This window comes from Microtus pennsylvanicus, chromosome 4 (assembly GCF_037038515.1).
Source record: "Microtus pennsylvanicus isolate mMicPen1 chromosome 4, mMicPen1.hap1, whole genome shotgun sequence".
In the NCBI taxonomy this organism is placed as follows: Eukaryota; Metazoa; Chordata; class Mammalia; order Rodentia; family Cricetidae; genus Microtus; species Microtus pennsylvanicus.
Window position 1 is genome coordinate 36666903 of NC_134582.1, and position 23601 is coordinate 36690503.

Below are 23601 nucleotides of genomic sequence, written 5' to 3' on the forward strand. Positions count from 1 at the left end.
GTAATAGAACAAAAGAGAAAATGCTTGAAAAAGGAAAAGGTACATAGTTTGGACATTCCTGATTCAGAAATCCAAACACCAAAAATGGTTCAAAATTTTTCAATCATAACGAGCCACACAAGTGCTTGGAATTTGGGGCCTTTCAAATGACACATTTCACACTGTGCATGCTCCACTGGTAAAGTGTAGGAAATAGCCCCAAATCTGAAGGTCATAAAGTCTGGAACACCTGTAGTCGCAAGCATTTTAGATGAGGGACACCTGACCTGGACTGACAAGTGTGGAGCTTTTCAGAAGACACTGAGCAAAGATAGTGCCACAAAGACTTAAGACACCCAGTGTGGTCCTTTAGGCACGTCTGGGGCAAATCACATGACATCGTCAGAGGAGGCAGCAAAGAGCACATACACGTTCTAGGAGTGCAGGTATAACGTCTTCAGGCCACTAAGGAAGAGGGCATTTTCCTGGTCTGTGTGGGCAGGCTCAGCATTTACTGACGTAGTTTTCAACCAATCAGACCTATATTTAAAGCCCAAAGGCCCCCTCTTCTCACCTCCCCACTACTGACAATGAGATATGTGTAAAAGTATGGGCAACACATCTGCCAAAGAAGATATTAAAAATAGATACTATAAAATAGATGACCCTATAACATAGATACTAGAGACTACTCTCCAGTCCTCCCGTTCAGGTCAAGATCACTGTCAATTATCTTACCATAGCTCCCTTGAGTCTCCTCTCAGCCTTTCTAAGAACTTACAGACTTTAACTCCCTTCGACCTGTCTAGCTGATTTCAGAGCAGGTCCTTCCCATTTATTCAAAACAGTAATACATTTCTGTTTTCTTTTAGAAAAGATTGTAGGTGGGAATTTTGTCCCTTCCTATGAATTTAATTCCGTGACTCAGTTCTGAAGGTAGCTTTTCACAGCTTGACTTCCCTTGCTGCCACTGTGGCAACATTCTCTGAGTCCCATACCACACAGTTAGCCATTCCCCGTCTTGCTCCTTCAGCCTGTGAGTGCAACGCTCATTCCTAGCATATAAGTTATTTCTCTTCTTTATAGACCTGCTTCTTTTGTTCTTAAAAGAAAACCCACACAGCTGTTTATTTTCAAGTATGTTCTATCAATTTGTTTCAGATATTTCTTATTTAAAGCCAGAATTGATTTGACACATTCTAAATTCTATGGACAAGAATCTTAAGATTTATTTCTGTTATTAATAAAATATTTTTATTAGATAAAAAATATTTTAATCAATATTCTAAATGAATTAATGCTCCCTTTCAAGTTTTATGACTGTTTTTAAATATCACTATGTGATATTTGCCACCAATGTATACACTACTTTTGATACATATAGAGTGTTCATAGGGGTATCAATTAAAAATCAGTAACTGGAAGAACATTAAAAAAAAACGCCAATATCTGGAAGTTAACCACATGCTTTTAAATAATGCCCAAGACAAAAAAAAAATATATTTGAAATAAAAGCAGAACCTACAGGGAAAAAATGGAAAATCAATCTTCAACAAAATCAAAGTGCTTGCTCCGCAGATGACCCCATTAAAACACAAGTTACACTATACAGCAGGGGTGAGCATGTGCAGACCACACGTCTGACAAAGGATTGGTACCTTAGATAAATGAGAAGCACCCAGACCATAGGGCACAACTTAAAATGTGGCCCTCAGCAATCATCAAAGAGGGATTTTTTTTTGTTTGTTTTATTTTTTTCCCCACAGAGGAGTGTTGCATTGATCCACAACTGGCCAAACTGCACAAAGTGACAATGAAGCCCCAGCCCCAGCTGGTGCACCTACGATGTAATCTGCACACCTACAGCTCAGGGAACATCACAGAGGAGGGAGCAGAAAGACCGTAAGAACCAGAGGACCAGGAGGCCAGCTGTGAGAGAGCGTCCTCTAATCATGGGGAAGATGGGGATGCTGTGCCCATGAGGTTTTAACAATACGGCTCTCTAAAGAAGACCCACATAACAACCACACGAGCTGACGTGACATGGAGGGGATGAGTTTTACAAGACGCTGTGTTGCTTTCTTTCGGTTGCTACAACACTGACCAAACAAGACTTAAGGATGGAAGTTTATCTTGGCTTACAGTTCTGGAGGGAGTCAAACAGGCACAAGAAGCTGAGAGATCACATCTTCAACTGAAAACACGGAGTGGAGAGTGAACCCGAAGGCAGGCAAGCCTGGCCCCAGTGATGTGCTTTCTCCAGCAAGGCTCCAACTCCTAAAGGTTCCACAGCCTACCGACAGCACCAGACACTCAAATGTGAGAGCATACAGAAGACAAGTAACTAAACACCACAGCCCCCACCCCCAGGCAAAGAGCTACAGGCAATAAACGGTTTAAACAGTTGCTGAGAGGAAAAATCCGTTTTCTCCAGGGATGATCCCCCTGATAGGCTATCAAATCCCAGGTGGGCGGTCTTAAGATACATACACATATTAGCAACACTAAACAGACTCAGTAGGTTTTGTGTTTGTGTGTGTGTGTGTGTGTGTGTCTAGCAATAATACTTAAAAATGAGATCATGAATGTGGGGGGGGGGGTCTGGAGTAGAAAAGGGAGAGGGAGAAGTGGAAATGATATAAAAATAGTAGATTTTTTAAAAAAAAATATGCACTGTACATAAAGAGATATCTCAGGTCAGGCGAGAAGAGAGGGGAAATAAGCACAGGAAGAATGCCGACCACCACCGTTTGGGACAATGTGAGACTTCACCACAGGCCTTCTAGAGCAGCCCAAATAAATGTGTCGATACAAGTACGGCCAGCTATACAGGAAATGTAGCTCTCCATACACTGCTGGAGGAGTGCAAAACAATGCAGCCACTGCATAACCAGCTATCACATGATTTAATAATCACATGATAAAACCTTGAGTTCACACAAGAAGCCACACACAAATGTTCCTCTGTAATAATTCCAAACTGGAAATAGCTAAGATATCTTTCAAGAAGTGAATGTTTAAACTACCCATAACATGGCAATTAAGAAGAAATGCCATGCCAAGGGCCACGGAGACAAATCTCCCAACAGCTAGTATAAGCCAGGAGTCAGCCCTGGAGGTTACTGCACAAACCCGCTCACATGCCATGCGGGAAATAACAAGAAAGCACGGGAGGACAACAGATCTGCGGTTGTCTGGGGTGCACAAAATGGGCACGGGGAGAAACTCCAAGAAAACAAGAACATTGTGACCTCAGTTTCCTCAAAACCACAACACAAGAGAGACGTGTGACAGAGGCACGCTGTATCCTGACTGGTTGAATGCCACTGCCCTCGCTGTGATTGGGGAAGGTGTTACCAGTGGGGAAACTGGAATCTCTGATAGCTCTTACACCCTGCCAGTAAATCTACACTCATGTCCCAAACCTGACTAGTGCCTCAAGGGAGCATACCAAGAAGAGGAAAATGAAGAACATAGAAATATATCGCTATTGTATGGAACACTTCCTACGCTCGTAACTACACTGTTCTTACGTATTTGATTAGTTAGTCAAGTCCCCTCCTCACAGCTGCTGTACTCGCCCAAGGCTTTTCCACAGTCTGTGTCCAGAAAGCACACGGTAAAAAACACTGCCTGGATCTTTCCCACACAGAGAAGGACTTCTGTTTTTCAATTAGATGTATGAGCTGCTTTGCAGGGTTATGGTTTCGAAGCTTTCTCATTACACAGCCTCGTGATCAAGAAAGAAATGACTTTGGGGAAGATTGATTTCTCAAGCTACACAAGGCCGTATTGATAAGTCCTCGACAACGTGCATTTGTGCAAAATCCGACACGGGTCAGAGTCACACCTTCTATTTAGACGAAAAAGCAGTGCCTAGTCTTCACAGCACACCGAGGGAAAGTACGGAGACCATTTCCCCAGGAAACACAAGTGTGCTGAAGGAGAACGGGTGAGCCCAGGATTTAAGGGTACGTTTCCCTGGAGCGCTGCCCACACCGGAGCGCAATGCTGCTGCAGAGACGGTTACATGTCAGCTTCTGCAAGGGGTCGGGGAGAAGAGGGAAGAAATTTGGGGAAGGTCCTTACAATCCACTCAGTAGAGTCATTTGTCAAATAGGCAAAGCTGTAAACTGCTGACTGAGGGGGACAGTTTTATAGGGGGACAGAGTTCAACTTATGAAATCGTAAGCAAAGACTCTGGTCGCAAGTCTGAACAAAGCTGATGTCAGAATAATGTAGGAAATGATCATTACATTATCAAGTAATTCAAGGAAAACAAGCCATTCCCTGCTTTGCATATAATAGGTTCCTAATTACAAGAGTATATATAAAAAAACTAGATAAACAAAGGAATTAAGTTTTATCCTCATTTCCCTCAGAACTAAAAACCAACTAAACAACAACAAAAACATACTATGGCATTAGACAAATCTGTACTGTCTAGCATTTTATATGTTTTTTTCTTAAATATTACTGTTTCAGTTAGGTTTCTGTTGCTGCAACAAACACCATGACCAAAAGCAACTTGTGGGAGGAAGGATTTATTTCATCTTACAGGCTATGGTCATCCTTAGGGGAAACCAAGGAAGAAATCAAGGCAAGAACTTGAAGCAGAAAGCGTGGAAGAACACTGCTTCTTGGCCTGCTCCCTCTGACTTGCTCGGCTGTCTTCTTACAGCTCAGGACTCCCTGCCCAGGGACAGCATCATCCACAGTGAGCTGGGCCGCCTACATCTATTAGCAATTAAGAAAATGCCCCCACAGACATGGTCATAGGTGTGGTGGCATATCATTTGTATTTTAACAAATAAAGCCTGCCTGAAGATCAGAGAGTAAAACAGTCCCATTGGTCAGCCTTACAGACCAGGCAGTGGTAACTTTAATCCCAGTAGCCACAGTAGTTGCCATAGAAACCGAGTGGTGCATGCCTTTAATTCCAGCCCTAGATGGGGATTATAAAATGGGAGCAAACAGCTCTCAAACACAGTCTCATTCTGAGATTCCCAGAGGCTGGATCGCCATTTCGGACTGAGGTGGGGGTAAGAGTCAGTGCCTGGTTGTTTTGCTTTTTGGATTTCAGGTGATCTCTAATTTCTCTCTCTGAGTTTTTATTAATTGTGCTTCACATAGGCCAATCCAATGGAGACGGTTCTTTGGTTGAGGTTCCTCTTTTAAGGTGACACCAGGTTTATGTCAAATTGACAGGAGAAGCTAACAATGACATTTATGAATCTTAAGCGACAAGCCTTACAATTTGAGGGGAAACCTGGTTTTGTCGGGACAGTAACGATTCCTCCCTCTAAGTAAACAGTATTGATACTTATGAAAATATCTGTCAAACTGCACTTTCACCTTAGCTTTCTATCCGCTTTTAAATAGCAGTGGAAATGATGAATCGGCCAGAGCTGCAGCAGAAAAGCTGGTGATGCTCTCAACACGCATGCCTGAACGCCACGAAGCACAGGAGGTCACATTTCAAAATGCCAACGAGTCGGCTGGTAACGGGATTCTGCATTCTGCACCCTGTGAGAACTGTAGCAGGACTGATGGCAAGCATATGGAAAACAAATGTCAGTAAATAAGTCAGCAGCCATCTGTGCGAATAAACTCACAGTGTCAGCGCCACCTCCTTCCACCTTCGGGGAAAAGATGGGATGTGATGGAGGTGGACTCTATCCACTAGGTGAACGGAGAGGGGGTTAACAGAGAGAAGGACACCGAGAAAGACATGGAGACACACAGAGAGAAAACAAACAAACAAACAAAACAAAAAACCTGAGCACACATTATAAAGCTGACATTCACTCCAGAGACAATGAAACCAAGCCACTGTAAAGTAAAATTGGTTGAAAACCACAGGCCTATGACAGATTCCCTGAACATGCCTAACAGCGCAGAGATCCCCTTAACCTGGTCACAGCTGTAAGAAACAACCCTGTTCAGAGACACAGTTACGTAGGATACAGATACACAGATGTGCAGATACTCCCCAGCGGACACGACACGGCTCCAAATCATTCCCCATTGCTGCAACTCAGCCGTTATCTCAGCATCGTAACTGCTCTAAGAACAGATTCAACAAGCCTTCTGTAATGACACACTATGCTCTAGGTACCACTGCAAGCTTGCAGCTTAATAATACTAAAGCAAAGCAAAACAACAACAACAACAACAAAACAGAAATACCTACTCCCTAAGGCGAACATTCAAGTGCATAAAGATCCATTGATGATTAATAGATAAGCAATACTGCATGGTACTGAGTGACAGAAATAGAATAAAAACAAGGTCAGGTTAGAAATGTCAGACAAGAGTTTAATGTTAAGCGACTTAGACAAGAAAACAATCTGAGACTATACAAGCCTGAAGATGTGAGTTCAATGTTAGGAGCCTAGGTAAAAAGCCCAGTATGGTGGTACCCATCAGTAATCCCAGCACTGCTACAGCGAAAGGAAAGGTAGAGACCCACAAGATCACAAGACGGGAAGTGGCGACGGGAGAACAGACAGCTCTTGGATGTATGTATGGAGCAGCAGAAACAAGAGAACTCTGGACTAAAAATCTCAAGGGGCCATTCTTCTGGGAACTTGGAAGACAAGAATGTATACAATGAAGGCCTGGCCTATGAGGACTCCATTGGGGTCTGTGTTAGGGCATTTGTGTGATATTCTAGCAAAGAACCTAGCTGCATCCTGACCTGTCCTGAAAATCTGAGTGAGGTGAATGAGAAGCTTGGTGAAGAAAGGTCTCGAGTATTTGCAGTAGTTACAGAGACTAGTGTCAGGGAAGAGTAACCTGGCATTTTATACCAGGACACTCATAGAAGGCTCCATCTTGTGAAAATGCAGGTCATTTGAAAGAGAAAACTCACAATGCTCCGGAACTCCGGTCATTCTTAAAAGCCTCTTTCTTGTTTATTTGTTTATTTATTTATTTAAAAAAAGTCTTGCTATATGGTTCCCAGATTTGTCTAGAACTGACTAATGCAGGCCAAGCTGCCCTTGAACTCAGGGTGGTCTCCCTAAGTGACTACATCTACAGAGCATACAGTGCAAGTCTCTGGGAGGACAACCTATTGACAGTCCTTAGAGGACAGACGGAACACGCTGCCTTCTGCAAAAGTCCAAAAATAAAGGGACCAAACGAGTGATCTACTTTCAGTACTCTGTGCTTTCCATGTTACCAAATCATCAAGCCTTGAGAGATAGAAATGTTTATTTTATAAATATCACAACTTGGGGGATATGCGCTAATTATACCCTCACTTAGGGATATGCCCTAACTATACCCACACTTAGGGATCAGCCCTAACTATACCCACACTTAAGGATATGCCCTAACCATACATTCAAGTTTAGATGCAAGAGTCAGCATGGTCTCACTTTCAGGGTAACAAAAAAATCTTATACTTCTTGACCTACAAACTTATAAAAAAAATCTACCATGAGACTTCTCTCCAAATTCAAATTTAAGATGTTGATAAGACACATCAATGACTTTCAAATTGCTACTGCCCCCTGTCAAAAATGTATGAACAGCACAAGTTTGAGGACAGAGAAATGTCATTCAACTAATGATCTCAAGCTTGGCAACACTGAAAACACTCCATCAGCTGTATTGAGCAAGTGCACATCTTGGAGCATGATGATGTAATTGGGGTAATCTTGCTAACAGTACAGTCCTTTGGCATTAGCAAAATCTTTATTCAATTTGTTAATGGTTCTGGTCTCAGCCAATTACTTAGGAGAGAACACACTTCTGTTTTGAATAAGACTGATTAAGGGTCTCTTAGATTAAAACGCTTTAAATTGACTGCTGTATCAACAGCTAAATCCATCACTCTTTGTTCCCTAGTAGAATTCCCAAGCTAAAGCTCCCTTTTAAAGGCAGAAATTTAAATGTCTGGAATCTAGGATTCTAAGACGACGCGAGGGCCATAACATAAACGAACCACAAACACATAAAAAAAAAAACTTAAAGTACAACAAAAAAAAGTGAAAAAACATTAGGTAACAAAAAATACAGTTCACATCTCTTCCCTAAACTGTTCTTTTCTAACCAATAAGTGGAAATATCCCTCTTTATAAGAAAAGCAAACAAACTGAACTTCAAACTAGCACAATTTGTGTGAGTCAAGGACATTGGTCATTTAACAACTATGTCTGGACAATCTGCGGTCTCCCAAAGGTGACAGTGAAGCAACAGCAATGACCAAGCGACAAACGGTTCTGTCCTGTGGAGTTACTATTATAGGACAGAAGCCAGCAACTTAAAAATATACAAGTAAAGCACCATGTCTAAAATGAGATAAGCATCAACAGCAGCCTCTGCCAATTAGGACGGTCTAAGATAAATGTCACCTTTAAACACAGATCTGAAGACGGTAAAGGAGCCAGCCATATGGACATCCAGGAGAAGAGCCTCTGAGGCGAAGAGATCAGAGGGACTCAGGGTGAGCCAGGTGGGAGATATTCGGCAGTGAAGGTCAACAAGGCAGACAGTGGGCTGAGGGGGCACCACGGGTCACATTCGCAACTCTAAGAACTGAATTCTATCAGAAGCAACACAGAAGCCATTCATGGACTTGTAGCAGAAAGGAAGCAGAATAAAGCAAGTTTAAAACAGTCATTATTGGTGTCCTGAGACGGAGAAATAGTTCTTGTTACATTAAGATTCTTAAAGACAAGAGTTATAAACATCAGACATGATATTTTTCTATGACAGTTTTAAGGCAAAGAAAAATGAGTAGCAGCAGGAAGAAACCAAGGAGAATTTTTCTTAAAGAAAATAAAAGGACTCTGACTGTTAGAAGGGAACCATTTAGTAAAGAAACGTACATGTTTCTGGCTTTTCCTAATCGTTGTAGTGTGGGGTGGTTAAATCTCTAACAGAAAGCATCAGGGTTTCGCCTTACGGTGATCAGTGACCCCATTCAAGAGAAACAGAAACATACATGCATAAAAGGACTTGTTAGGTAACTGAAGTTACCCCACACCCAGGATGATGCTCATCCCAGAAGCCATAGGCTGCCAATAAAAAGCCCAGGGCCAGGTGTAGGTTACCTCCCCTCAAGTTGTTGGTCAGAACACTGCAGAAAGAATACAGGCCATTGTCACTGCTCTTGACTTCCCATAAAAACTTGACACTAAGACCCTATTGCTTAAGACAGCACATTCATTGATCACAGGACATGGAAAAATAAAATTGGTACTGACCAGGAAGATTCGTCCCTGCTAGCTGGGGGAGAAAAAAGACACCAACAGTCTAACCTGCTGGTGACCTCTGTGAACTGCAATAGTGACCACTATCGACAAGACTGGTCGGATTCACGAGACAACTGTTTTCAATTGCAGCCTTTTGCTCCCCACCGCGGCTTGTGGCATGGTGCTTCGGCAATAGGGCAAATCACAGCTCTAGGTCCCTCTTCCATACAACATGTGACTGCTGCCATTTTGACTGAGGTCAGGTGACTTTGCCGCCATCTTAACTGAGAGCCAGGTCAGGCGACCAAGTTCTGCTATCTTTACTGAGGTATTCCCTGCCTGACTCCGGGTGTTAACTCTGTTACATAGGTGGCCTTATCACCATTTTGAGTGAGGTCAGGTCACCTTACCACCATCTTAACTGAGGTCAGGTGACTTCACTACCATCTTAACTGAGAGCCAGGTCAAGTGACCTAGTCTAACTATCATTATTGAGGTATACCCTGCCTGATCCCCTGGTTTACTTATGTTTTTGTCTCTAAATTCCTCTTGCTGACTCTGTTGCATGTGTGTTTTGTGCAGTGGCATGCCTTTGGTAGGGCCCACCAAGAGCATCTACTTCGCCCTATTCCTATTCACTCTGTGTGTATGTGTTCATACAAAACTTAAATGCACCTATGTTTACTGTTAAATGTTATAATTGTCTGTTCATTGCATCTCATTTCAGACAACAAAAAAAATAAGTCTCTGTGGTATGTACTTTTAAGTCTCTTATAAAAATACTTTTTGTTTAATCCAACCCTGCTTTAGCGGTTGAGAGCCAGTACAGTCAAGCTTTGGGCCCTGCTCTCCAGGCAAATTCTATACTGTAGATGTACCTGATAGATAGACCTCAACTGCTCAGAGATCTGGGGAATATGACATTTAAATATTTAATTATTAAAAACTTTTTATAACAAAAAGAGACAGGCTGGCTCCTAGCAGCAGCACTCTATTTCCTCCAAAGAAGACAGAAGACAAATGGGCACAAAACAACATCCATCTGCAATTTGTTTCAACTGCCAAGTGCTGACCACTGGGCAAAACTGCCTTTCATCTAAACTGAAGATCACCAGACAGCGGAAAGAATAGCTAGAATCGACAGCGTTGCTGCTCAGGTCAAGGTGGACTTGTCTTCCTACAGATTTCTTAGCCCACAGGATCTTCTGGAGCCTGGCAGGCCCTGAGCTAAACAGCAAAAGAAAAATACATACCTCAGAGATCATGGAGGACCCTGAGGTGTAACTCTAGGTGCCACCAACCAAGAAAGTTCTCTGTCATTTTTTAATAACTCGAGTGAAATATTATCCTTCTTAAAGATCTCTGATGCAGTTTGACAGCTGAGAGGTTTTGTCAGTTTAAAAGGACAACCTCACCAAATAAATTTCAGTAAAATACAGATACAAGTTATTAAGGTGTGTACCTGCAAGTTATAAAGGTGTGAGGACAAATACAAGTTATCAAATTTCTCTCTCATGCTGCCTTTCATAGTCTTAAAGATACTTTTCATTATGCAAAAACATCTGTCACAGTCATTCTGATATAAATATGCTGCTGTTTAAGACTTATATTTTCACAAACCCAAAGAACTGTTGTGAGTTCCTGGGAGCTGAATACATCCCCTCTCAACTCCATGGTTCTAAAACTTCTTTTTCCTAAACTTAACTTTGTCCTCTGTTCTGCCAATACCTTTAACAGCTGTAAGAGACACCAGACATTTCCATACCACAAACACCAGACAGGAACAAAGAGACCATCTACCCCAGGATGTGACTAGCACCTAGCTTTCTCAGGTTCCCCTCATAAGATGACACCACAAATAAGCAGGAAGCAGTCTTGAGAATCTGCCTCCCTGATTCCCTTAATCTGTTGTGCCTAACCTCCCGTCTTTTTATCACGAAAAAGAGATGGGAAGTAATGGTCTGTCCTGTCCCTTTAAGAGACAAGCTCCACCCACCCACCCTCCATCCACTGCCGAGGCAGGCAGATCTTCTTTCTGCTTCCAGCCTGAGTCTTTCCTTTCTGTCTCTCCCCCAAAGAGGTAGCTTCTGCCTCGCTCCCTTCTCCAAACTTCTCCCCTTTCCCCTTCTCTCTCTCTCTCTCTCTCTCTCTTTCTCTCTCTCTCTCTCTGCTCTTCTCCCTTCTCCCCGCTTTTACTTTCCCCTAAAAAACTCACTAAATAAATACCCACTTCCTCTGCATGGCATGCCTACCTATCTCAGTGACCCACCATGCCGTGGCTGCCTGGCCTACAGAGAAGCTGTGGCTGCCTGCACACAGCCTACAGAGATGCCGTGGCTGCCTGCACACAGCCTACAGAGATGCTGTGGCTGCCTGCACACAGCCTACAGAGATGCAGTGGCTTCCTGAACGAGGCCTACAGAGATGCAGTGGCTTCCTGAACGAGGCCTACGGAGATGCCGTGGCTGCCTGAACGAGGCCTACAGAGAAGCCGTGGCTGCCTGCACGAGGCCTACGGAGATGCCGTGGCTGCCTGAACAAGGCCTACGGAGATGCCATGGCTGCCTGCACGAGGCCTACGGAGATGCCGTGGCTGCCTGAATGAGGCCTACGGAGAAGCCGTGGCTGCCTGCACGAGGCCTACGAAGAAGCCATGGCTGCCTGCACAAGGCCTAAGGAGATGCCGTGGCTGCCTGAACGAGGCCTACAGAGAAGCCGTGGCTGCCTGCACACAGCCTACAGAGAAGCCGTGGCTGCTTGCACGAGGCCTACAGAGATACCATGGCTGCATACATGAGGCCTACAGAGATGCCGTGGCTGCACAGAGATGCCATGGCTTTCTGAACAAGGCCTACAGAGAAGCCAGCCAGCAAAACTCCAGCATGGGTCAGGAAGTGGGTCACAAGGCCCTATCCCTAGCTGAGGAGCTGTTGGTAGCAGCTGATTGGTATAGGAAGAAAAGCCATTTTTCTCTGGGGATGTGGCCATTGGTCAGTTGCCTGTGGATGGCCCCATACCTATACAGGTGCAATAACTGGACTCTGTACAAATTTTTGCTGTTGTTTTGTTTTGTGTTTTGTTTTTCCCAGAATTGAAGGACATTAAGTTGAAAGGAGACCATATTGGGAGCAATCTTAGGGGACTAAGAGAGAGGAAAGAGGGTAGCTAAGATCAAAATGTGTGCGCTCTCTCTCTCTCTCTCTCTCTCTCTCTCTCTCTCTCTCTCTCTCTTTCTCTCTCTCTATAGATAGATAGATAGATAGATAGATAGATAGATAGATAGATAGATAGATATCTCAAAGAATAAATAAAATTATTCTAAACAAAGACAGGTGTTTAAAAATAAAATAAATGATTGACTATCATGTTTAATGCAATAAGCCTTGTAAAGGCTTAAAGGGAATTACTTGAATGTTTAGAAATATTATTGTCTGAGGGAATAATGTCTTGGCCATCCATTTTTAAGTACAGGTTTTGTAAGAATGAAGGTAATGAAATTCCATCATGTACCTTGAGTAAGTCTGTGTGTGAATGGTGAGACAAACAACAGGAAGCTGTGTTTACCAGGGGAAAATTACACGGAACACACTGTAAGCATTCAAAACAAACATTTATACTTAAAAACTCCCCAACATAAAAGTGCCTCTGAAGACGAGAGATCAATGCGCAAGCCACTCTAGGAGGGCTAATGGCGAGCCTGCCATACATTTTTCATTACCTTGCTTTTAAAAGGTATTTTCAAAACAAAATACAAAAACACAGCTTAGGAACAGTGCCTCAAAAAAAGTCTCAGAAACAAAAGTTATGATTTCCAAAAATACTTGACACAACAGGTTTTGCTTTTAATATGGCTCAAATGTAATAAGGGATTCTAAATAAAACTTGAATGAACAAAATTAAGAATAATGCTTATGTTCTGTGGTCTGTAAAGTAGTGAATGCCATGCCCACACAGGCATTCTGGCAAATGTCTGGAAGGCACTGCCGACAGTCAGCTCTGCTGGGGAAGAACCAAAGCCGTCTATGCAGCAGTAACATCTTAGACTCCAGAGATTAAGACCGTGCTTCTGAGAAGTGAAGAGACAAAACTGAAAATTCCTTCCAGTCAAGCATCAGAAAAAGTTATTATGAGGGTTTTTCAGGCCTCTCTCCAACTTATCAGAACTAAATAATAAGGACATAAAGAGGTGTTTCCCACTATGCTTTTCAACTACTGCTGAACTTCTCTTTGACGAGAGCACCAAGCACACACAAGGGGGAAATGCATTATGTGTCAAATGGCGCTAGAAACTGGCTCTGCATAAGAACACACAACCAGGCCCTTATATCATATGCAAAAATTAATCTTAAACCAATTAGATACTGAAATACTCGGCATAATGAATGCTACAGAGGAAAAGGTCTTTGGCAACGTTCTAGCTGGTGGTTTTTAGGATATGAAACGAAAAGCAAAGGCCACAGATAAAAACAGCAAATAGGATTTGCTAAAGTCCTTGAATAGCGAGGTGCACTCAGAAGAAAAAGGCATTCTGCAAAACGGAAAAAGATCCACACACTATATTATCTGATAAGGGTTTAGTATTCAAAAAAATAAAAGAATCCAAACAAAGATCAGCAAAAAAGCAATCTAGTTTTCAAGGGCTAGAGACATGACTCGCAGTGGAGAGCACTTGCTGCTTTTCCAGAGGACCCGAGTAGGGTTTCCAACCCCCACATCAGGATCCTCACAACCACCTCTTGTGGCCCCTCGGGCATCAGTACTAAAGAGCATACACACATACACAGATACACACACATACACACAGATACATAGACACACACAGATACACAGACACATATACACACACAGATACACACACACATACACACAGATACATAGACACACACAGATACATATACACACACAGATACACACCCATATACACAGATATACACACAGACACACACACAGATACATAGACACAGATACACACACACATACACACAGATACATAGACACACACAGATACACAGACACATATACACACAGATACACACCCATACACACACAGATATACATACACACACAGATACACATACACACACAGATACACACCCATACACACAGGTATACACACAGACACACACACACACATACACACACACATAAAAATTTAAAAATAATAAAGTACCCGAGTAGGTATTTTTCAGTCCTGGCAAAGGTGCTCACTGTCACACATCAGGAACACAGCAATCAAAGCCAGAGTAGAATGTCATCTCTGCATGTTAGTAAGGCTCTTATCAAGACGACAACAAGAGGGGCTGGAGAGGCAGTTCAGTGGTTAGGAGCAGTAGCTGCTCTTTCAGAGGACACCACTTGGATTCCCAGCACCCACAACCATCCATAACTCCACTCCCAGGGGATCTGACACCCTCTTCTGGACTCACACGAGTACCAGACAAGCAAGTAGTGCACAGACATACAAGCAGGGGAAGCACCCATAAACATAAAATAAATTTTTTAAATTAAAAAAAAAAGCTGAGAAGGGTATAGACAGAAAGGGACCCCTGTCAGCAGAAATGCAAATTGGTACATCTATTACTGAAAACAGCAGGTGTTCCTCAAAACACTGAAAACTGCTACTGACAGATTCTGGGAACTGAAATCACTGTAATCAACTGTGTAGCTACTACTGAACCCACCCACCTACAGTGGACAGATCCAAGCTTGCGGTCACACAGACAGCCCTACTGAAACTCAAGGGCTCACATAACAAACTGATCAGGTATGGACATAAGGACAAGCTCTGTAGGAGGCAGGAGCGTCGAGGGCAGTGGGGAGGCAGGAGAGGATGGGGCTAAGAGTGGTCACTATGCATTATATACATACATGAAACTGTCAAAGACAAATTTAATTAAGGCAGAAAGACTGAAACTAGGACTACCATGACTCAGGAAGCCCTGGCCAGGTAAATATCCAAAAGCTAGATTCTTGGAAAGACACCTGCACACTCACATCCATTGCAGCACTGTCCACAACAGCCAAGACACATTAACAACCTAAGTATCCGTCAACGGATGAATGAATAAGAAGTCGTGGCTGTAGATTCACAGTGGATTATCACTCTGTTATTTAAAAAACAAATAGCTTGGAAACTGAAGAGGAAGCTCAGTGGTTCGGTGCCATGGACTTACAGGAAGGCTCAAACTCAACTGCAACTCATGTTCCAGGGATCCAACACCCTCTTCTGGCCTCTACTGACATCAGGTACATACTTGGTACACATACAAACACACGGGCAAAACACAATTAATTCTTTCCATTTTCTTCCAGTCTTCCAACTTTACTTTTTTAGAGACTGTTTTTTGCTACATTACTACACTGTCCTGGTGGTCACCTTAGACTCACAAGCTGCTGAGATAACAGACATGCGCCTCAACATCCAGCTCACGTTTCTTTTTCCCACTCTGAATATTTCACAAGACAGCTTCTGACTCTCAAGCAGCATCTGAACTTACCATTCCCCGGGGAAGAGAAACACTGTCTCCAGGAGCAGCTGTCCAGGAGACACTGAGAACCACCTCCTGGCTAGAGCCTACAAACAGGCAAGCAGTGCAGACCCATGCTAGACGCTGGGGAAGCAGCCCCTCAACACAGAAGAACAGGAGCGAGACCAGAAGATTATGAAGAAGGGGTTCCAAATGGAGATGTTTTAAAGAAGAAAGAACTTCAAGGCAACAAAATGAAAAACTGAAATCTGCACAGGAGGCAAGAAAATAAACTGAAAGAATAGGAAGCAGAGCAGAAACTCCGAGGACAAAGGAAAGAGTCATGAGGGAAAACTTGCAAACAACACTGAATGTTTCCTAGAGACCAAGAGGTAACATTTAGTGGAAGACAGCATTTTATCCCCAAAACTGTCAACCAAGTAAGAGAAGAAACTAAGGAAAAGGAGGGCTGGGGAGATGGCTTAGGCTTGGTCAGTAAAGCAACTGCTCTGTGAACCTGAAGATTTGGGTTCATATTCCCAGCACCCAGGTGACCTGAACTCTGGGATGACAGGAACAAGCTGATACAAGTTCACTGGCAAGCCCCATCCCAGTCTAGTTGAATCAGCAAGAAACTCTGTCTCAAAAAACAGTGTGGGAAGAAGGAACTGAGGAAAATATCCAACATGACCTCTAGCACTAACACACACACAGGCACACATGCAAACTCTCACTCATACACACACACACAGGCACACATGCAAACACACACACAGGCACACATGCACACACACATACAGGCACACATGCACACACACACACACACACAGGCACACATGCACACACACACACAGGCACACATGCACACACACACACAGGCACACATGCACACACACACACAGGCACACATGCACACAGGCACACATGCACACACACAGGCACACATGCAAACACACATACAGGCACACATGCAAACACACACACACAGGCACACATGCACACACACACAGGCACACATGCAAACACACATACAGACACACATGCAAACACACACACACAGGCACACAGGCACACGCACACACACACACAGGCACACATGCAAACACACATACAGGCACACATGCAAACACACATACACAGGCACACATGCAAACACACACATACACAGGCACACATACACAGGCACACATGCACACACACACACAGGCACACATGCACACACGCATACACATGCACACACATGCACACACACACATACACATGCACACACATATACGCACATCACATCACATAAATAAAAAGGGGGAGCCGGTGTGGGATTCCCCTCTGTATGCTGTGATTTCCATTGGTTAATAAAGAAACTGCTTTGAGACTATAGCAGAGCAGGGCAGAACAGAGCTAGGCAGGGAAAACTAAACTGAATGTTGGGAGAAAGAGGGCAGAGTCAGGCGAATCCATGAAGCCCTGCCAGAGAGAGACACCGAAGCTTTACCATGTAAGCCATAGCCTCACGGCAATACACTGATAATGGAGATAGGTTAGTTTAGGATATGAGTTAGCCAAAAATACGTTTAAGCTATTGGCCAAACGTATTGCAAATAATATGATTTCTGTGTCATTATTTCGGGGCTGAGCAGCTGGAAACAAAGAAGCAGCCTCCTACAACAGGGAACTGTATAGATTTGGGGGGAGGAGAAGTCTCGATTCACCAATATTGTAAATATGATCATAAAAATGAAAATAATTGAAAGACATTTATTTTTTAAAGTTTCTATCCCTAATTAGTGAACTACCAAAGTCACAGAGCAGGTCAATACAGATTGGAAAGTAAAGGCATACAGAGCTTGTTAGCAATCCTTGGGTTCAATCTCCACTGTCACAAAAACAGTATTTTTAAAGAGTTAATTGATTTCTATTTCCAGGATCTAATCATAAACAATGGAAACCAACATTCCAAAAATAGCATCATTTATAACAGCTTTAAAAACAGAAGAAAATACTGCACTAAAAAAATAACAAAATATGCATAGGATCTGTATTAAAAATAAAGAACACTGACAAAAGAAATAAAAAAATTATTCCTCTACAAATTCACCATTAAATCAAATACAATCCTAGTCAATATATAGCAGGGCTGTTTGTAGAGACTAAAAGCTGATTTTTCAAATTTATATGTAAGAGCAAGAAACCAGAATACCCCAAAAAATATGAAAATGAGAACAAAGCCATTGGTATCAGACTATTTTTTAATTGTGTATGTGCACACACAAGTGCCACATGTATGAAGGGGCCTGCGTAGGACTGCATAGGGATCTGATCCCAGGGAGCTAGAGTTACAGGTTTCTGTGAGCCACCCGACATGGGTCCTTTGAAAGGGCAGCAAGCGTTCTTAACTGTGAGCAGTCTCTCCCGCCCCACTTAGAGCCTCCACTAGCTTTTTTTTTTGGAGGGGGGGCACACTGAGACAAGATCTCCTTCTATGCAGCCCTGGCTATCCTGGAACTCACCGTGTAGATCAGGCTGGCCTCAGTTTCAGAGATCCCCCTGCCTCTGCCTCCTGAGTGCTGTGATTACAGGTGTATGCCACCACGCTTGGCCCTCTGACAATAAAACTGCAGTAATTAAGGCAGAGGGATACACTGACAAGGACAGACAAATAGACCAGAGGAATCAGAGAATTTAGAAAAAGACTTAGACAAATACATGAACTAATTTGACAGAGGGCAGAAGCAATTTGGAGACAAAAGGACAATGTCCATAACACTATTGTAATAATGCTGACTGCAGACATGAACCTTGATCTATGCCTGGAACCTTAACCAAGAGTAGCTCAAAATGGATCTCAGACTTACATCAACACTGTATAAAACATTGAACAAGGAACAAAAGAGGAAACATCTATAAAACTGGATCCGTCTATAAGTTCTCAGGCACAAAACTGATCATGGAGTCAAGAACATCCCAAATGATACATGGAGATTCAACATAATTAAAGCTTTGGCTGTGTGGGACACACTACCATGAAAAAAAAAAAAAAGAAAGAGCTACAGACTGACAGAAACACTGTCCAATCACAGATGTCACAGAGATCTACAATTGGAACTTCAACTGGAACTCAAGTTCCAAGTGAAGGGAAGGCAGGCAAGCATCTCCATACATTAAAACTGAGAAAATGCATTTCTATAGGATGTATGCCTACATATAACAAAGTTTGTGCCTGGAATACAATGAGATTTGTATCTCTGTCATCTCAAGTATGGGGTATGTTTAAGCAGACATCTTACTACAGAATATATAAGCACACCAAGTGCATAAAAAGCTACCAAAGCTGTGTTTTAAAAACACAAGACAGCACCACAAACCTAATGCGATGCTTTTAAGAAAAAGACAAGCAGAAAAGCAACTGGCAGTACTGAGTGTTGGAAAGAGTCTGGAACGGCTGATCCCAGTGCGTGCCTAGTGATGCAGAACAACGCTATTCCTTCACAGACGCTCCCGAACGGCAGAGCAGGAGCAGCTCCCAGCTCACCTCCAACGTACCATAAATAGGTGGAAAAAATCTTTAGCAACATATCAGCAAATCAAACCAGCAGCATATTCAAAGGATGACACATGAGATTTAGCCCAGGAGCACAAAAGTGTTTCCACATCAGAAGATTAATGCAATACAAAAGCATGAGTAGGAAAAGGTAAAATCTGCCCGATCGTGCCCACCTCTGTGAGGTTAGGCTTGAGGGGCGCCTGTGACACCGCTAACTTTACAGCTCTCCCAGTGCTTGTACTATAGGAGCTGACAGATGCTAAGTCAGCACCTACAGCATGCAAGGGGTTCTTCTCAGCACTAATGCAGACGCACAAAAGACAAGAAAGAATTCAACTCAGTAAATGTTAAAAACAAGCCTCACATGAGAAGGCAGGGAATCACTGTCAGAGGGTATAAGGAGACGATCTCATTCCTATTCTTAAATTATGGAGGCATATTTTATACTTCCAAAATTAAATAATATGGCAACAAATCTGCTAATATGTAGAAAAACTTAAACAGGAATATCTGACTTGACTTTCTGCCTTACTTTATCTCTTACCAAAATATTGTCATTTTTAAGACTAGCTGTTGTAATTTTTGTTTTGACAGAATGCCCTGTACCTTGTGAGGACCCAGAATCCTCTGCCTGAACTTTTCAACCGTTTCTGGACCCATAGTCGACCAAGCGTTGGCAAAGGCTTCTGCTTTGTCTTGTGTAAGATGAATGTTCTCCAGTTGCTGCTGAAGTGCTGCTGGTTTTAAGTTGTGGTACACTGCCTGTCAAAGAGGAGGAGGTACAGACATCCTCAGGCTCATGCAAAGACCTGGAGCGGTTAGCAATACAGAAGTATTTAAAACAAATTAAATATTCCGTGTGTGTGTGGCACTGGATCACTGGAGCTGTAGCTATGGTGCAAATGTTGGAAACTGAATTTGGGTTCCCTGCAAAAGCAGTAAGTGCTCTTAACTGCTGAGCCATCTATCCAGTCCCCCGCACTAAAACAGTTTAAATCAAATAGACTCCATGGCCCTCTTGCAGGCATTTTCAACAGTTCTATTAGTAACAATATACAAAACATGAGCTAAAAATCATAGTTAATAAGCCTAACTTGCTCAGGCTAAATGTTTCGTTTTGCTTGTGGTTAAATAATACTAAAATTACTTAGTAATTTATTCACATAATTAAAGTTGACAATGGTCTCTGCAAACCGACTTTTCCCAAGGAGTCCTCAAAACTACCTTTATCTACCAACCAAAGTTTCACATAACAAAAGGAAATTCTAAAATAACTCCAACAATACCTGTTCTGTTCCTACATTAACTGAGGACAACTTTCCCACAAACCCCATCCTGTGATGTTCTGGTTATCCTTTTTCTACTGAAGGTTCACCAGAGCTTAAGAACCAGTCGTCATTATAATCCACGCTCAGGTTTGAACATGAGGTGTCCCTCACAGGTTCAGGCGCCTGAGCACTTAGTGTCAGCTAGCGGCATTCTCTTTGGAAGACACAGAACCTTTTAACAGGTGTTCTCATTGCCCCAGCCACAAGGTGCTCCCACCTTGATGATTTCCAAAATGGATTATATTCCCTGAAACACCAGCAACCAAAATAAATCTTCAGATATCTAACAAACAAGAGAGGAAGGTAGTATAAGGAGCGGGGCTGTTACTGTGATAAGCCTGACCGTGGGGTTGGCAGACCTTTGTCATCGGTGTATGGGAAGAATATAGGTGAAAGAGTTTAGTCACTGGCTAGGAAAGATCTAGAACACTGCAGGGAGAACGTAAGGTTGATTCTGAGAGAAATGCCGACAGGAACGGCATGCTCAAGAGGTTTCAGAGATGAACAAGGACTCTATCAGAAGCACAACTCCAAGCCATTCATGTTACTTCCTGACGAGCCATGTGGGTACATTCCACCTGTGTCCTAAAATCTGAGTGAGGCTACATTAAAAAATAATGGGCTGGAGCTGAAGAGAGGGCCCAGCAATTTAAGAGCACTAACTGCTCTTCCAGAAGATGTGGGCTCAGTTCCCAGCACCCTGTGGCAGCTCACAACTGTCTGCAACTCCAGTTTCACACTCTCTTCTGGCCTCTGAGGGCCCGAGACATGCACATGGTGCACAGAAATATATGCAGACAAAACACCCATAAACGGAAAGTAAAACAAGAATAATTGATTAATATGCTTGGCAAAGGAAATTTCAAGGCAGTATACAGTCTGTGACATGGTTACTGCTCACTGCCCTTGGCTAGGTTTTATAAGAAAAAGTAGAGAGAGAAAACACGGAAAAGAAAAAGAAGATGGAGCACAACCAGAATTAAGGACAGGACAGGCTCGATGGATGCAGACACAGTGGCTCTGATTGCTAGAGACTAATGAGATTAAGAAGAACCCTGGTCCTGCACACTTTGCACTGGGTCGACAGGAACGATGTCCTGGGAACAAGATGTGGCCCACTGAAGGCTCTAGGGCATAAAATTGAAAAAAACGCACAGTGCCCAAACAGAGACCACTCCAGAGCACACAGCTGGAACATGGTTGCCTGGGGAAGTGGTCTCTCACACAAAAGATGCCGCAGCTATGGTAAATGGACGCTAAGCTACAGTTCAGACCTTGTGGCAGAAACTGGCAGCAGCCCCCACACGGTACTGGCTCTGCGGGGATGCAGAATGCAGGAGTTACACCACTGTGGACTTTCGCAGAGGTTCCAGAAAACCAATGAGGTCAGACAAGGTGTAACGGGGTGAGACACCCTGTATGGAGGGCCTGACTAGGCTGTACATGATGTTGACGATGAACCTGAGGTGGCATCCACGGAGGAAAGCTGCAGGTGCCAAGTGAAGCGGGGTCAGAATAGAGGCCCATATGTGCCGCAGGAAGCAGAGATGTGGATATGGGGCTGCCTAAGTCCACTGGAACCCAAATGATGCAACTGTGAGCTCCAGACACTAGACATGGAACTGCAGAGCTTGGTGTTTCCGATGTGTGCCAGTCTCGTTTGGGTCCAGACTTTCCATTCCTCCTTTTTAAAATAGGAATCATTACCCTGCATTATTGAATATTAAAAACTCGTAACTTGGTGCTTGTTTAACAAGTTCTCAGAGCTAAGAGCCTGCTCTGAGTTTCAGAAGGGACTTTGATCTTTGGACCTTTAAAGAGCTTTAACTGAAGGCTATGGGGATTGTCTTAGTTAGGGTTTCTATTGCTGTGAAGAAATGCCATGACCACAGCAACTCTTACAAAGGGAAACATTTAACTGAGGCGGTGGCTTACGGTTTCAGAGGTTTAGTTCACTATCTCCGTGGCGGGGAGCATGGCAGCTGGGAGTACAGCCGCAAGCACATAGACAGTACGCTGGAGAATTCTACACCTTGAGCCAAAGGCAACAGGTGTTGTCCTTTTCTGTACACTGTTGCTGCCTTTTAAGCGACAGCTGTCCTATCAGCAACTGCAACTCCACAGCTACCAGCAGTTCTGCTGCAAAAGCTGCAGCCTGAGGGAACAGAACTCCCTCAGGCACCGACTCTTTCAAAGCTACAAAGGGAATCTAAATCTAAATCTCTGTCCCTCTACAGAAATCGAGAGTCAAAGGTTGAGGTGGAATTCTATGCCTCACAGAGGCTGAATAGCAAGTAGCTCACCTCCTCAGTCTCTCAAGAAGCCCCCATTCTTCTCCGCACCCCTACTTAAAACCCTGGCTCTCCCTACAACTTCCAGTCAGCTACTTGCTGACGCAGCCTCCTGACTGCAGGTGAATTTTATTTAATCAAACACATCTTTGCATCATTAAACAAATGTTCCAGATCGTAAACAAAAGTGACTCACCTTAAAACAATATTCTACAACAAACAGGAAGTAAACTGTCTCACTGGGCATGCCTTGAGCATATATGAGCCCTCAAAGCCCGTCTCCACAGTGACGTACTTTCTCCAACAAGACCACACCTACTTCTCCTAACATCTCCTAACAGTGCCACTCCCTTTGAAGGCCATTTTCCTGAACCACTACGGTGATGTTTGGATTTGGACTTAATTCTTATTTCTGTTTGAGATATGATGAGCATATGGAGGCAAAGGATGGACCGCTACAGCTTCAGTCTGAAGGCTTCCCCACAGGCTGGTGTATTTAAAGGCTGGGTGGCTAGCTGGTGTCTGTTTTGGGAGACTGTGAACCTTTAGGACGGGGGCCCTTACTGTGTCACTGGAGAGCGGGTCATATGGGTTAGAGCCCAGCTCCAGCTGCAGGGCAAGCTCCACACTTCCTGACCTTCAGAAACTACGAGTACTATACCTTACCTTCCTAACTCCATGGACAGGAATGTCCATGGAAACATCACCACGTCGTCTCCCTACTCACTGGATCGAACTGTAAGTCAAAATACACCCTTCCTAAAGCTCTTTCCTCAGATGTTTGCCCTG

At 43.3% G+C, this 23601-nt stretch overlaps 1 protein-coding gene across 3 annotated transcripts in view; it reads right to left on the reverse strand.

The window, feature by feature from the left end:
* The window catches only part of Commd10 (COMM domain containing 10), a 125563-nt gene that overhangs the window by 96375 nt on the left and 5587 nt on the right, over positions 1-23601 (reverse strand). For 2 of the 3 annotated variants that reach the window (XM_075968697.1, XM_075968698.1), the window contains exon 4: positions 19800-19955. The exons of the other annotated variant lie outside the window; for it this stretch is intronic. In XM_075968697.1, the coding sequence (XP_075824812.1) occupies positions 19800-19955 (156 nt within the window). The remainder of the gene's footprint in view (positions 1-19799; positions 19956-23601) is intronic. 3 annotated transcript variants of the gene reach the window in all.